Raw genomic sequence first — 14,389 nt, forward strand, 5'->3', positions numbered from 1 at the left:
AAGGGGAAGCTGACTAACACAGCATGTGTTTCAAATTTCCTTTCTTGTGTGGAAGGAAATGGAGGAGGCAAGGTGACTTGGTGAGAAAGGACATGAGGTAGCACTTGTCAAAGGCAGTATTGGACAATGGCTGTACCCACAGCCCAGGAATCCCTTATGTTTGGGGAGAAGTAGGGGAGCCAGGGCATATAATGTTGAAGGTTGGTCCTCTTTTTACTATGGCCATGAGCCAGAAATGCCAAAGGCCTTGATAAAGACTGCCTGGGTTCAGAGTCCGCGGTTGCTCCCTGAAGCTCATTTCATAGGAACTGTTATTGAAGCACTGTGTATAATCAAGATGTTTCAGGAACAAGCTTCATGCCCATGGCAGGAAAAAAGCAAACTAAAGTCTGTCGGTACCTGTGATGTTAGCGCCTACACACTAACATCACAATAAATGCATCAGTGTGTAGAAAAATCAAGCTTCCCCTCAGCAGCCTGAAAGAGCCAAAGGTCCTAGGAATCTACTTCTATAGGGAGTGTGGGCAGACACAGGGAAGGCCCCAATGGGAGAATCAACTTAAGTTGGGTCTTTTCTGTCAAAGGATTTAATCAGTAATCACTGCTGTTACAAATGTTACTCTCACTAGCTCTTCCCTTATGCTCACGTCATAGATTCTGCTTAATATGATAAAAGTTTCTATTAAGAACAAAGGGTTGTTATCCTCAAGGGCAAGAATTCCACTAGATGCCCTGGTTCCGGAGCTGATAACCAAAACCAGCTGTTTCTTTAAAACGTCTTTGTTCCCAAAGTCCCCTCCTAACCTGGCCGCTTTCTAATTAGCCAACCTCATAGACTGTGAGCCCAAAACCTGCTCAATCCAGGGGCAGGGGAGGGGCAGCATGGCTTCAGATAAAACCCCCTGCAGTCCTCCTGCCAGGTGTGCTTGCTTCCCAGACTTTCTGGTATTCACCCTTCTCCAGAAGTAAATTTTGCCTTTCCTATTGACTTCTGAGTAGTGTCGTCTCACTTGTGACACCCCAATATCTTAAAGAATTTCTAACACCAGTAAGGTGACAGGTGCCTCAACAAAACAGAAGACACTCTGGCCAGTTTTGCATGCTTTTTTTTGTTGTTGTTGTTTTTGTTTTTGACAGGTCTGTGCATTTGTAGCAGGTCCTGGCGGAGGCATCCGAGGCTGTGGGCCAGCGGACGACCCCACACTCACACCAGCTTCCTTAGGAACGACCCTCAGCGCACCTGCGCCAGATTGTGCCTCTTGTACAGCAGGGCCTGCCGCTTCTCGCGCTCACGCATGAAGGCGCGCAGCCGAGCCGTGGGGAAGGTCACTGGCGCGGGTTTGGAGCCGGCGGGGCCCTCCTCCGTCAGCCAAGGGCACTGCAGACAGCTGGTGGCGCAAGGCCGACCCCTAGGGCAGAAGAAAGGTCAGGAACCAGGTGGAGGGTGGAGCAAGGAGGGTGGAGTGGATAGGGCAGAGAGCGGGGCTACAGGCAAAGCCAGTGGAGTGGGCAGGAGAGCGGAGTGGATGTGCCGCAGTGGAAGGGTCAGCGGGACGCGTGTGGGGTGCGTGGGTCGAGCAGAGTGGGACAGGCGGTGAAGACGGAACGAGAGAAGGATATAGGTGAGGCGAAGAGTGTGATGAGGCGAATGTGGGAGGCAGGCGCGTTAGGTGAACGTGTTGGGTTAGGTGAACGTGGTTGGAGTGGCTGGGAGCCAGAGTGAGCAGGGAGCAAGGGCATTTAAGGAGCAACGGCTGGCAGGGAGCAAGGGCGGACAGGTTGGGTCAGGCGCCTTACCAGGGTCGTGCGCACAACGCACTGCTCAGGAAGGCCACAGCACCCCCAGATAGCCCCGCATAGCAGCGGCTCAGCTGGATGAGACCCTTGCGCAAGCCTTTCTGCAGGTCGCGAGTTCCCTCGCTGCTCACGGGGTACTCAGCACTCAGCCTGCGTGGGTGGGGAGTGGGTGACCATAGGGGCTTTCAGTTACAATAGATGGATGGATGAGGGGATACAGGGACTCAGAGGTTACCATATTTGATGGTGGTGCGTGGGAACTGAGGTCACCCTTCGTCATATGAATCGGTGAGGGTACATGGGAATCTGAGGTCACCCTCAGAGGGATGGGGGCCTATTCCACCCACCTGGCACAGCCTCCCTAGATACCTTGAAGGACTCACATTATGAAGGCTGTAACACCGATGGCCCAGATGTCTGTCTGTGGAACAGCCCCCTGGCCTTCCAGAAGCTCTGGAGCTGCAGAGGAGCATAGGTGGATAAGCACAGATGGAAGGGCACAGATGAGAGACACAGATGTGTGGGTACACATAAGAGGTACAGGTGGATGGGCACAATTGGGTGGGTTGGGTGAGTGGGTTCAGGTGGGGGATACCAGTGGAGGAGGCCCAAGTGAGAGGCTAGTGAATATCAATGCAGCTGGGAGGGGAGGGCAGGAATGGCAGGAAGGGGCCCTCCTCCCTGCCACCACAGATGAGGTGCCCCACACGCACCCATGGTTTCCAAGTAGTCCTTGAAGTTCACAGGGGGCAGCACTTTCTCCTGGCTGAGTGTCTGGGCATTGCCCAGGTCCACAACCTTGAGCAGGTTATACTCTGTGACTATCATGTTCTCAGATCTTAGGTCCAGGTGCAGGATATGCTGGGCATGCAGGTACTGGGTGGCACTCAGCATCTGCCACAGGTAGTCCTTCACTTCAGATTCTGAGTAGGAGGCCCTGAGGGCACATGTGGCTCAGTACAGGCCCCTAAATGGGTAAGTCCTACCCTACCATTGCTGGGCGCACATGGGGAAGAGTGAATGGGGGGGTCATGGGGATGGGTGAGGACTAAGACCACTGCCCAGTTGGTTCAGGAAGGGAGTACCCAGATTCTTCTGAGCCCCAGCTTTGAGGGGTTAGGCAGGTGGAGGTGGCAACAGTGTCCACAGTCCCTCTTCCATAGCATCTGTCTGTTCATCTGTGGGTCATGGCCAGCCTGTGCCACACTCACCTCTCGGCCAGGCAGGGAAGCAGCTCAGGCCCAGAACATAACTCCAGAATGAGCACCAGGTGCCGGGGGCTGAGGTAGGCAGCATGTAGCTGGGCCAGGTGTGGGTGCCGCAGTCTCTTGAGGACCTCATATTCCCGTAGCACAGCTGTCTTGTCCCCAGGCTGGTAGGGGACAATCTTAGCAGCCAGTGCCCGTCCACTGGCTTTCTCCTGGCACTGCCGCACCACACTGAAGCGGCCTCTGGGTACGGGAGACACAGGAAACTTGTGAGAGGTCCCCACACACTCAAACTAACAGGACCAAGCTGAGCAAGGAGGTGAGGACAGGAGGCAACAAGATGCACTAGGAACATGCTTTGGCTCACTGCAGGGGGACGGAGGGGTTGGAAAACAGGGGCATGAAGCGTTAGCAGGGGAGGTTGAGGCACCATTCCCATCCGCCCACCATTCCATATGCCCCTGCACCTCCTGATATGCATCTGGAAGGCGAAGGTCTTTGTGCTGGGGAGGGGCTGGACTGGCTGCCCCCAGCCACTCTCCTCCTCAGAGGCTGTGAGAGGAGGGACAGGTGATGGGGTCAGGGAAGGGCATACAGACAGCCCCAGCTCTCCTCACCTTTCCCATCACCCCTTCCCAGGCCCCACACAAGTGACCCACACACTCTAATCTCTCATTCATTAAGCCGTTTTTCAGGGATACATGGATAGGGTTGCACAGCATGTGGAACCCCATATCATAAGTGACTGTGTGCATGACAATGGTGGGGAACAGTACAGCATCAGGGATAACAATCAAACCATTTTGCACCTTCCTCAGCCCACAGCGGACATTACTAATCAACTACAGACTTCTACCACCAAATCCAGACACAGCACCTAAGGAAGTCCCACCAACTCTCAAGGTGATATGGGGAGGGTTTGTCTGCTTTCCAGCAGGTATGAGGGTTGTGGGGGGGGGTCCCTGGAAAGTGCAGACACAGCTTTCTGTCTTCTGAAGACAATGGTCAGCCCCAGGGACCATGGGCAAAAGGGTGCCTGTGCACTGGCTACCCTGTGCACCCAAGAGTGGCTCACCCAGGTGGCTGGGCCCTCCGAGGAGGACCTGCTCTGAGGGGCTGCTGTAGGGGCCCATTCCCGCCTTGCTGACACACGCTGTCCGGAAGGCATATACACCACCCCGGGACAGCTTGCTGGTGAGGTAGCAGCAGTCAGAGATGTCAGAAGCCAGGGTGGTCCAGCTGTCACCTGGCCATAGAGAAGTGAGTGAGAAGCAGTTGGGGAAGGGAGGAGAACTCTTCCCTAAGGCCGCCCATGGCCACAAAACAGGCCAGGTCTCTCCGAGGCCCCTCCTTGCTGACCTGGGTGGAGGCCCAAGACTCAGGGAGACCCCCTGTGGCGGGGAGCATGGGCAAAGATACCACCCTGTACCTTCTTTGCAGCACTGTACAATGTAGGTCACAGGGCCAAAGGACTCCATGGGCTTCCAGACCAGCAGCACTCTGTCCACGTACACCTTCCCAATGTCCGGGCGTGGGGAGGATGAGGGGCACTCTGTAAGGGGCCGCCCCATGGTCACTGTGCGCATTTGGCTCCCCAAGACTGAGCTCTGTACAGGCTCTGCCTCACCCTCAAAAGATGCCAGGCTCCCAGGCCCACCCTCTCTTCTCCCATTCATTTGGAGGGGGTGGTTCCAGCTAGAATGGGTAGAAGAGACCTGGCGTCTCTCCTAATGGGGGAGTCAAGAGATACCTGCCTTGCCATCTCTACCAGGACCCCCTCCTGAGCTGGTCACCTCACCAGGGCATGTTCAGGACTCTGTGGAGTGGCCCAAGCCCTGGTCAGAGGGTCCTTGCCCCAGGGGCTCAGCTCTGCCTAGTGCCAAAGCACAGAGCATGTGGGGTCAGCCAATGCAGGCTGGCCTCTCTGGAAACCACGCTAGAGGTTCCAGAGCTATGCCAATAGCCCCCATCTTGGCTGCCCTAAAAGTCCCCAGGCACTGTGTAGGCAGGGGAGCAATGTAGGAAGATGGAGTAGTGTGAGCAGGCTGAGAAGCCGAATTCTATGGCAAACAGGCATGTACACAGGCTTTCTCTCCGGCAAGAGTGTACAAACAGGCTCTGTAATGTCAGCAACCATATCTGGCTCTTTCTCTTTTCCTGGTCATACTGCTTCTTCCAGACTAGTTCAGGGGCTCCTGACAGCTCAGCCCCACCCAGTAGCTCCATCTTTTTGTAAACCTTCTGCAGCCTCCTGTGGCTCCTTCCAGACCTTGGCTGTCCGGGAGGTACCTATAGCAGCCAGATACCATGCCCAGCCTCATCAGGAGCAGGGCTGCTCAGGGAGAATGTAGACACCTTGTGGTCATTGTATGAGCCTTGAGACGTCAGAGATGGCCCCTTCACCCTTTGCCCAGGCTCCCACAATGGAAGGAGCCAGCATTGTTCACCTCACGAAAGGAGATAAGGTTTTCTGGCCAGCCTCACTGGCCTGGTGGAGACCTCCAACAAGATCCACCCACCTGCCTTCCGGAGGATGCCTGTAGTGGCTGCAGTCCCCAGCGGGTTGCTCACACTGCAGGTATACACGCCCAGATCCTCTGTGGTCACCACCAGGATGGTCAGCAGCTGAAAGTTCTTCAGAGTAGAGGAAATGAGGAGGTGGCCACTGCTCTCCAGGAGGGCCCCATCTGTGGCAGAACAGAACAGAGCAGGCCTCAGTTTCTCTCCTGGACAGCAACAACCTCCTGCTGACCCCCGTTCTCACCCCCACTCCAGGACAGCTCCTTACCTTTGCTCCAGGTGGCTTGAGCAGCTGGCTGGGCCAACACCTGGCAGGCCAGGGTTACTGACTGGCCTAGGACCACGGTCTCATCGCAGAGCTCCCTTAGAAAGGACGGTGCTGAAAACGGGCATGAAATGAGCCTTGAGGAGACCTTCAGGCCAGAAAGCTCAGGTTGGACCCCATCCAGTCCTTGCCCGATCTTCAACAAGAAGCCCTCCAAGACTGCTCAGCCCACCATGATGGAGCCCTCCAGCTGGGCTCCAGCCCCCTGTGGTGTGTGGGAGCTGGCCCTACTGGTCCAGGCACTGTGGCAGTTGGAGTCAGGTCTCTGCAAGCAGTGAGAGCCTGCTAACCTTGGTCCCTGCCCTTGAGGCCTGACAGCCGGAAGGAAGCTAGGCCTGCCTTCTTCCTGGGAGGCTCCTCCTTCTCAGGACCTGCAGGAGAGAAGGGGCCTGTCAGGAGGCCTGGTCTTCAGCAGCAACAGCTTCCTTACCCTACACTCTAGATTTCCATGACACAGGAGAAAGGCCAGGACCCCATGGAGTTTGTGAAAAAATGGAGCTAAACATGCTGAGGCCACCGTTCCCATCCTCCCTCAGCAACTGGGCTGTCAGGGGCATTAAGAGGCCTTACAGCATGGGACACAGGCCTTGCCTGAGGGACAACTGGTGACTTGGATTCAGAACCTGGGGCCAAGAGGGTCTGAGATTGTGGAGGGTCTGGTGATGGGAGGGCGTAGGGTCAGGGAAGGCTGAGGTTAGGGAGGCTTCTAGGTGAGACAGAGGGCCTGAGGTCCTGGTGAACTTTGCCTCACTCTACAGGGGTCCATTCCTGAAGCTGTCTCCAGACATCTGCAGTTGTTATGTCTCAGATGTCCAATAAGGAGGGCTGTGTAAGGGCTGCAGGGGTGACCCCCAGGACTCTGGTTGAGGCCCACAGGGTAAGCCAGGAGGTGTGGGCATCTAGCACCAGGGAGGAGACCCTGAGCTGTCTATCCCTGGGCATGGGAGGGCAAGGTGACTCCATGGGTGCAGGAGAGACACACAGATGCACTGAATCATGGGGGCTGTCACCTTCTAGCCTGCCCTTCAGGATCCGGGAGATGTGAGCCATGGAAGCCTTCACTCTCTGGCGCAGTCCAAGCTCTACAGGCTCCTCCTCTGCTGGCAGGTTCCTCCGGGGGAACTGAAAGAGGCTGCGGGTAGGGGACCACGTGCGCTTCCTGCCTGCGGTGGCCTCTCCCAGCAGTGCTTCCAGGTCCTCTGACTCCTCTGTGATCTCCAGACCCAGCTCACGGGGCCAGGGCCAGGAAGCCTCTGAGAACTCTGCCAGCCCCTCCCCAGCCTCTGCCTCAGGGGATAGTGGTTCCTGCTGCTCCAAAGGCTTAGGGACCCTCCTGAAGATCATGAATTCAAATGGTAGGTATTTAATGTCGTACAGATCAGAGAGGTTGAGGTAGGCAGGATCCACCTCAGAAATGTCCAGGGATATGGTGTCAGCTGCCTCCGCATCACCCGACAGGTCCCGGATCTGCACCAAGGAGACCTGCCCAGCTTCATCCCAGGAGATCTGCTTTGGGGAGGCCCTCAGAGGAGCCCTGCTGGCATCGGGTACCTGCCCTAAATTGGCCTGGGGTTGAGGGCTGTCAGCTCCAGCCTCATCCTGCTCCTCTGAGGACTGGGAGGATGCCCAGGCCATCCTGGCCCACAGGGGACCCTGTCCCAGCAGGCCTCCAGCATCCCCACCAAAGGCAAAGGTGCCATATCCTGCCACCCCCGCATAGCCCCCACGGGATTCCAGGGAGAACTTTCGAGTGGTTGCCTGCTCCTGACGTCGTGGTAGGGGGGGTGTAGAGGCAGGTAAACCCCCAGCCTCCTGGGACAAGTCCTTGGTAGCTGGGGAGGGGCTGGACTCTGTGCCTGCCTGGGAAACTGGCCCTAGGGAACTGGAAAGGCTTGGGCAGGACCTCGTAGGTGGAGAGATGTCAGGCTCCTTCTTAGAGCTTGACAAGGGGCTTGCTTGGGCTGGAGAGGGGGTTGCCTGGGGCTCTTCTGAGAGGAAGGGGCTGCAGGGTGTCAAAAGGGCCTCCTTGATTGGCCCTGGACAGAAAGAGCCAAGTGGTTGTGAGGAGGGGCCACAGTCTTCCTGGGGGGCAGAACCCAGTTCAGAATGACAGAAAGGGTCTAGCTTCCCTCGATGGCTGTCCTTGGATGATCCCTCTTGCTGAGCAGGTCCCAAGCCACCACTAGCAGATGGGAGTGAGGGCTTTTCACCCTTGGGATGCCCCATGTCCCTAGCAGAAACCTCACAAGTCAACCCTGAGGGTACTGGGGTTAGACACTGTCCTTCGCAGTGGGTCTCCGAGGAGGGGCTGGTTGTGCTTGGTGGGTCATAGTCCAGGGAGTGGCTGCAGCCAGGGGTCTCTTGGGCAGTGGAACTGGGTAGCTGCGGGGCAGTCTCAAAGGAGTGTGTCTTGGTCATCAATGTGGCTTGCTCCTCTCTGGCAGCCTCCTCCTCCAACACTCGATGTTCCATCAGTGGCTCACGCAAGCCAGGCAGAGACCTTGCGATGTACCCGCCCTTTAGCAGGTGCCACCGTCTAGCTGGATGCCGTCTGCCCCCTGAGGCTGGGCCCCCACGCTCAGAGCCCTCACTAGCTTGCTGGTAGAACAGGCTGCTGATGACACTGTGCCTGGGCACAAAGCCAGGGGCTACTGGTGGCCCAGTGCCCTGTAAGGACACTGGCGAGGCCCCAGCCTCAGTGGGTGTGCAGGCCTCAGCCTCCTCTGGCAGGCTGGCTGAGGGTCGCAGGAAGCCCCGGGGGTGTAGCAGCGGAGAGTGGGACACTGGGGAGGGTGGAAGCGACTTAGCCCGGGGAAATGGGGCGAGCTCATTGTCTGAGGAGGAGCTGGAGCTGGAGGAGCCACTGGCATCCTTGAGCAGATGCCGGGCCACTCCCAGTGATGGGCTGTCAGGTGGGCCCTGGAGCAGCTCAGGGATGGAGCGCATCACCAGGATGGACTTGTAGCTCATCAGGGACCGCTGGGGGTAGAGGAACAGAGGAATGTCAGGTGAGCATGGTTTGTCAAGGCACAGGACCAGGTGCCTGCTCCCAGTGGGCTCAGAGGGAGCCCCAGGACAACTGGAGTTGTCTGCACCCACCACACAATGACTGTTCCCTCCTCTCTGCACACTCAAAGGGCCCCAGATCCTGGATGAGGCAGACCAGCCTCGTTCCCCAGCACTCTGGCCTGGGTGGTGTACACAGCTAGTCTTCTCAGGGCTTCAGTTTCCCTTCCCTGGCCTCCAGCCCCTCCTGGGGTAGGTGCAGCTCACCTGCCAGCGGCTTCGGGCCAGAAGAAACTTGAGCTGCTTGGTATTGATGAAGTGGGCCTCCTCAGCAGGCAAGGACTTCTGGAGTGGGAGGGGAGTGGATACATTAATGGGAGACCCTGGTGCCCTGATGTGGGCCCCTCCTAGGATGGAGGCCCAGCTGGAAAAGGGTGGACTGGCCCCTGCCCTGGGACCTCAGGAGTCTCATCTTCTTAGACTCTGGATCTAGAATTCCAAGCCCTCACCTAGATGCCTAGGTCAAAGTCTCCAGATCAGAGGGGACAGTTACCCATTGTTCCTGACTTTCTGGCAATTTCTGTGAGGGTCACAGGACCCTCTTGCCAATGCAAAGGCATGAACATCTCTAAATTGGCTGGTTTCACTTCCTTACAGTATGGGGCTGAGCCCAGGCCAAGCCTACTCACCAGAAACCAAGGGTGGGCAAGGCACTGGGAGGTGCTGGGTCGGGCCCTGGAGGGAGAGGAGAGTCCAGGTAGACCAGGTGGTCAGCTGCTCCTGGGGTCATACCTGACTAGATCCAAGGAAGGGGAAGGGCAGGTCAGCACTCACTCTGGAACCCTTTGCAGTGTGGCCTTGATGAAGTCCTTGGCATCTTCACTCAGGTGAGCAGTCACTGGGCTGCTCCAAGACACTCGTCCCTCCAGAATGTTCAGGAGGGTGGCTCGGTCACTCTCACCAGCAAATGGGGATGAGCAGGTTAGGCTGAAAGCAGAGAAGGGATCTGGCCCTCAAATAAAACCCTGATGGGATGAGCTTTGTACCACTCCCATCCTACCCTGAGAATCAGCAAGTATCTCAGGCTTGTTCAGAAAGATCCAGGACCAGGCTCAGCTTGGAACAAGGATCCAGGCAAAACCTGGAATGATATCTGGGCTCAGCCTAGGGGGAGGATCCAGGCTCAAACTAGGACAGGGATTAAGGAATAGTTAATCTTCAGGGGTACCCAGACTTATCCTGAGGTGGGGATCCAGGTTTAAGGTGAGATAGGGATCCACAGTCAGCTTGGGGTGGCACCTAGCCTTAACCTGAGATGGAGATTCAGGTCCAGAATGGGACAAGGATTCAAGGTTAGTTCAGGCTAAGCACCAGCCTTGTCTTAGGGCTGGAATCAGGGTTCAACCTGTAGAGGAGATCCAGGCTCAGTTTATACTACCAGCATCCCTAGGGCAGCAGTAGTCATTGAGTGTCCTTTGGAAAACCCCAGCCCCCACCCCGAACCCTGCAGGGAAGCCACTCAGCACTGCCTCATGACAAGGTGTTTTTGAGAAACACTGGGTGGGAAACTCTTATCAGGGTTGGCTGACTGCCTGGTCCCAAGATAGCTGACCCATGGGTCTCAGGTCTAATCTGGAGAGTGGCCAGCAGAGCATCAGGCCTCCGTGGGTCTGCAGGGACAGGGTCAGCTTTGAGGAAGCTGCTGACAGAGGCAGGGTCTGCTCACCTGAGGTAGGAAATTACTCCCATGGCCCTGCAGGAATAAAACCACACACTGTGAGTCACCTCAAGCCCTGCCCATAGGCAAGAGGTGAGCACACAGGGAGGCATAAGGGAGTTCAGGGCTGGAGGGCCACTCAGCTGCCAGACGACTCCCCAGGAATGGAGGAGAAGATGGTCCCAGGATAACCACAGCCCTGCAGACTGGCCCACCCAACTCACCAGATATCAGAACCCTGGGTCACAGGATGCTGCTCGATGATCTCTGGGGACACAAACTCAGGAGAGCCATATTTGCTGTACTGTGGCTCTGAAGAGATGATTTTTTGGGCAAAGCCAAAATCACAGATCTTAATGTCTTCCCGAGCAGGGTGCACCATCAGGATGTTGGGGGGCTGTCAGGCAGAGTTGGGGAGTAAGTAAGGGCCACACCTCAAAAGGAGGTGACTCCTTGGGCTTTCTGGCCTAGAGGGGAACTAAGTGGTCTGCGACACCAGCATGGAGTAGTAGGAAACCCCCAAGTCAGACTGGGTATCATGTGGGGACAGTCTCCACCATCAGAGCCAGGTAGGCACCTGATGGGGTTACTTGGAAGTAGTAAGCTCCCTGTCCTTAGTAGAAAGCAAGTCTTAACAGGTGTCTGGACATAGGAGTCCTGTGCCTTTCCAACCTACGGACTCCAGGCTCACACCTGCCCCCACTCTGGTTTTGGAGGTGCCAAGGGGCAAGTACCTTTATGTCCAGATGGAGGATGCCATGGCTGTGTAAATAGTGCAATCCCTCCACCAGCTGCTGGATGTAGACTTTGACCTATGGCAAAGGCTGGTATTCAGGTAAGGTGGCCCAGCCTCAACTTCCACTCCACTTCATGCCCAGCTTGCTCCCAAAGACAAACCTTCCTCCCTCAATTCAGCACCTGGGACCAGCCCCACAGTATAGGTGGCATGCAAAGCTTTCCTGAATCCTGTGTGTCCCTGGGCCCAGGGATTCCCAAAAGGCAAAGAGAGTTTAAATGGATGAGAAGCAACAGCCTGAGCAAAGCAGGGAGGGACAGGCAGTGCTAGCCCACATGGGCAGGTGCAACTGGGGGGGGACTAAATAGGGATGCAAAAGGGCTGAGATCCTGAATGAGGGGCTGGACACGCCTGCATGCCCTGGGGAACCATAGGAGGTCTTTGATCCAGAGAGAGCTGTGCCTGCAGACTGAGGTCTGAGTGAGGGCTGGTCTGAGGCAGGCAGCTCAAACAAATGGTGGGTAGGCAGGGGCATGGTCACCTCAGCTTCAGTCACAACACCCTTCTTGAATAGGCGGTCTAGCAGCTCCTCAGATGAGCACCTGGGCTTGGTCAAGGAAAAGCTTCTGGGATTTGTAACACATCCAGCTGTTGGGTGCCCATGCTCACAGAGAGAAAGGCAAGGCCTGGGGCTCATGGAATCCAGGGTGGGGATTGCTGGAGCTCAGGGTATAGAAGGGGAGGGCAGGGCAGAGATCCTTAGAACCCCAGATGGCACCCACCCCTAAGGAGAGGAACTCCAGGCAGACCCTGGGGACTGAGCCCTTGGCAGCAGCATGGTGGGACTGGGAGCATCGTTCTTTCTACATAGAGCCCACTCTGGGCACCCCCTGCCTAGGAAGAGGACATGAACTCAGAAGAGATAAGGGACAGCCAGCTAATGGGTGAGGGAGCTTCCAGCTTCCTTAAGGGGACTGATGGACCCAGAGAGCTGTCACCATGACCAGCCAGGCCCATGGACCCCATGTACACAGCTCTTCCAACCCTAGTCTGGGGCCTGCTGCTTCTCTTTGAACCCAGGGAATCAAGAGCAGGATACAGTTCCAGGACGAGAATAAGGGTCTTCCGGGTCTCAAACTGGTCCAACAGTCCAGTGACCAGTGGGTGGTTGAGTGTGGCCAGGATGTCTCGTTCCTGGTATACCTGGACCCGAGTTTTGCTCTGCAGGGGGATGAACTTGGCAGCACAGAACATCTTGTTTCCTTTGTGCTGTACCCTTTTCACAAAGCCAAATACACCCCTAGGGAGAAGGGAAGGAGAGAAGGAAGCCTACAATGAACACTCTGTGCTGAGGGGTCCTGGGGACTCCCAGGGGATCCTGGGGAAAGGGACTGGAGAGATACCTCCCAATCTCTTCTTTGACCTCATAGAAGGAATGCAGCTTCCTCCGACAACTTTGTTTTTCTGAGTCTGGCTTCTTGTCCCCTGCTGTCAAAGCATAGGAAGTAGACAATATGAACAGAGGTGACCTCCCTGGTCCCACTGTGCCCTGATGTTTCATTGCTAGTCCTGGGCTTATGGGAGCCTCTGGGAACCCATGAGTCCAGGTGCCACAGTGGAGACAGAGGATGCCACGTGGAGACCTGTAGCCTGCCCAGGGCCTGGGAAGGGTCAACCAACTCACCCCCATGGACCATCAGCTCCGCCTTACAGAGCACCTGTCCACCATCATTATGGGCAAGACAGGTGTAGACACCTGCATCGTCCTGAGCCACATCCATCAACACCAGGGAATATGTGGTTCCATCCTGCTGGTGGCTGAACCGGGTGCTGTCCATTAGCTGGACATCATCCTGGAGACACAGGATAGGCCAGCTGCCATCAGCCCATCCTGGGAGACTCTGGCACCTGTGGTCCACCCCATCCTTTACTGAGTGGTGCTTCCAACACCTGCTGCATGTCCAGCCCAGAGCCAATGTGGGGAAATGCAGGATCGTGTGGCACTACAGGGTTTGCATGATCCCACCCCCAACCCCCATCACACACACACACACACTCCAGCTCCTGAAGGCTACCCCCACCCTGCCTCGCCTGGGCCTGTTCCTACCTTGTACCAAGTCACTATGGGCTGTGGGTTGCCTTCGATGACAGCCTCAAACTGTGCTGTGCCACCTGCCTGTACCTGCACATCCTCGATGGTGACCTGCATGGATGGGGGCCCTGGAAGAGATGGGAAGGAAACCTGTGGCTACAATGCCCTGGCTGCCTGCTGTGCACGGGTGGTCGGTGACCCTGGGCTGAACCTCAGGGCAATGGGGCCCACCTCCCTCCCACATAATTGTCTCCCCCCACCACCCCCGAATGTCCAGGCCTCTGGCAGTTGGGAAGTGTTTCTTTCCATCTACCTACTGTCTCTCCAGCTATCACCTCAGCTGGCCAAGCAGCCATGAGGATATACAAGCCAAAGTAGGAAGAATGTGCTAATTTGGACTGTCACCCTTGAGGACAGGGACCCCCAAATCTGTCTTTGGCCTGCCTTTCTCCCAAGGAGGGTTCTGCCCTCCAAGGGGACATGGAGAGAAGGGGTGAGGGGAACATGGGGTGAAGCATGCTGGGTGACTTTAGCAGACCCCTCATGCAAATGTTTGCCATATTGGGCACAGGTGCACACACAACCCAGCTGGCACACTCCCATACTTGCAGCGCTAGCATCAGTGGCCTGGTACAAGTAAGTCCTTTGTGTGGTCTCCGTGACCACTTCTCTGTGCACATCCCAGAGTAGCAGCTCCATGTCTGCACCTGGCCAGGCTGTTCCTTCCACCCTAGAATCACAGTACAGTGAGCCATTACTCAGCTGAAGTGGCTGGAGGCCTGGCCCTCGCTTTCTGGGCAACTGAGCCTCATAAAAAGATGGGGACCCTACCTGCCTCTGCTTGAGGGGGTTGCAGCAAAAACTGTGGGACAAGCTGTGCAGACAGAGAGCCTCAGGCCTTTGACAGAGCCCCCTCCACACACCTCTTACCAGAGGGTGGCCCCTCTTCCCTGCCCTGCCCACGAGTTTGGGCTAGGGGTTGGCAAGA

The 14,389-nt window shown here is 56.5% G+C and overlaps 1 protein-coding gene across 21 annotated transcripts in view; it reads right to left on the minus strand.

Annotated features, from left to right (window-relative positions):
• Nucleotides 1-1,090: 1,090 nt before the first annotated feature.
• Obscn (obscurin, cytoskeletal calmodulin and titin-interacting RhoGEF) overlaps nucleotides 1,091-14,389 on the minus strand; it is a 189,488-nt gene continuing 176,189 nt past the window's right edge. For 15 of the 21 annotated variants that reach the window (XM_074056091.1, XM_074056092.1, XM_074056090.1 and 12 more), the window contains 24 exons: nucleotides 14,007-14,131; nucleotides 13,417-13,529; nucleotides 12,994-13,162; nucleotides 12,713-12,797; nucleotides 12,409-12,609; nucleotides 11,851-11,911; nucleotides 11,308-11,385; nucleotides 10,798-10,970; nucleotides 10,583-10,609; nucleotides 9,691-9,843; nucleotides 9,546-9,591; nucleotides 9,124-9,201; nucleotides 6,861-8,829; nucleotides 6,141-6,221; nucleotides 5,794-5,904; nucleotides 5,525-5,692; nucleotides 4,435-4,557; nucleotides 4,081-4,251; nucleotides 3,473-3,557; nucleotides 3,009-3,248; nucleotides 2,511-2,734; nucleotides 2,181-2,256; nucleotides 1,798-1,947; nucleotides 1,091-1,409 (listed from right to left, as the gene is read on the minus strand). In XM_074056091.1, coding sequence (XP_073912192.1) covers nucleotides 1,232-1,409; nucleotides 1,798-1,947; nucleotides 2,181-2,256; nucleotides 2,511-2,734; nucleotides 3,009-3,248; nucleotides 3,473-3,557; nucleotides 4,081-4,251; nucleotides 4,435-4,557; nucleotides 5,525-5,692; nucleotides 5,794-5,904; nucleotides 6,141-6,221; nucleotides 6,861-8,829; nucleotides 9,124-9,201; nucleotides 9,546-9,591; nucleotides 9,691-9,843; nucleotides 10,583-10,609; nucleotides 10,798-10,970; nucleotides 11,308-11,385; nucleotides 11,851-11,911; nucleotides 12,409-12,609; nucleotides 12,713-12,797; nucleotides 12,994-13,162; nucleotides 13,417-13,529; nucleotides 14,007-14,131 — 4,885 coding nt within the window. In that variant the 3' untranslated portion in view covers nucleotides 1,091-1,231. Of the gene's footprint in view, nucleotides 1,410-1,797; nucleotides 1,948-2,180; nucleotides 2,257-2,510; nucleotides 2,735-3,008; nucleotides 3,249-3,472; nucleotides 3,558-4,080; nucleotides 4,252-4,434; nucleotides 4,558-5,524; nucleotides 5,693-5,793; nucleotides 5,905-6,140; nucleotides 6,222-6,860; nucleotides 8,830-9,123; nucleotides 9,202-9,545; nucleotides 9,592-9,690; nucleotides 9,844-10,582; nucleotides 10,610-10,797; nucleotides 10,971-11,307; nucleotides 11,386-11,850; nucleotides 11,912-12,408; nucleotides 12,610-12,712; nucleotides 12,798-12,993; nucleotides 13,163-13,416; nucleotides 13,530-14,006; nucleotides 14,132-14,389 lie in introns of those variants that run through there. The other 6 variants (XM_074056102.1, XM_074056097.1, XM_074056081.1 and 3 more) reach the window with 4 other exon arrangements.

The sequence above is a fragment of the Castor canadensis genome, chromosome 15 (genome assembly GCF_047511655.1).
Source record: "Castor canadensis chromosome 15, mCasCan1.hap1v2, whole genome shotgun sequence".
Taxonomy (NCBI): domain Eukaryota; kingdom Metazoa; phylum Chordata; class Mammalia; order Rodentia; family Castoridae; genus Castor; species Castor canadensis.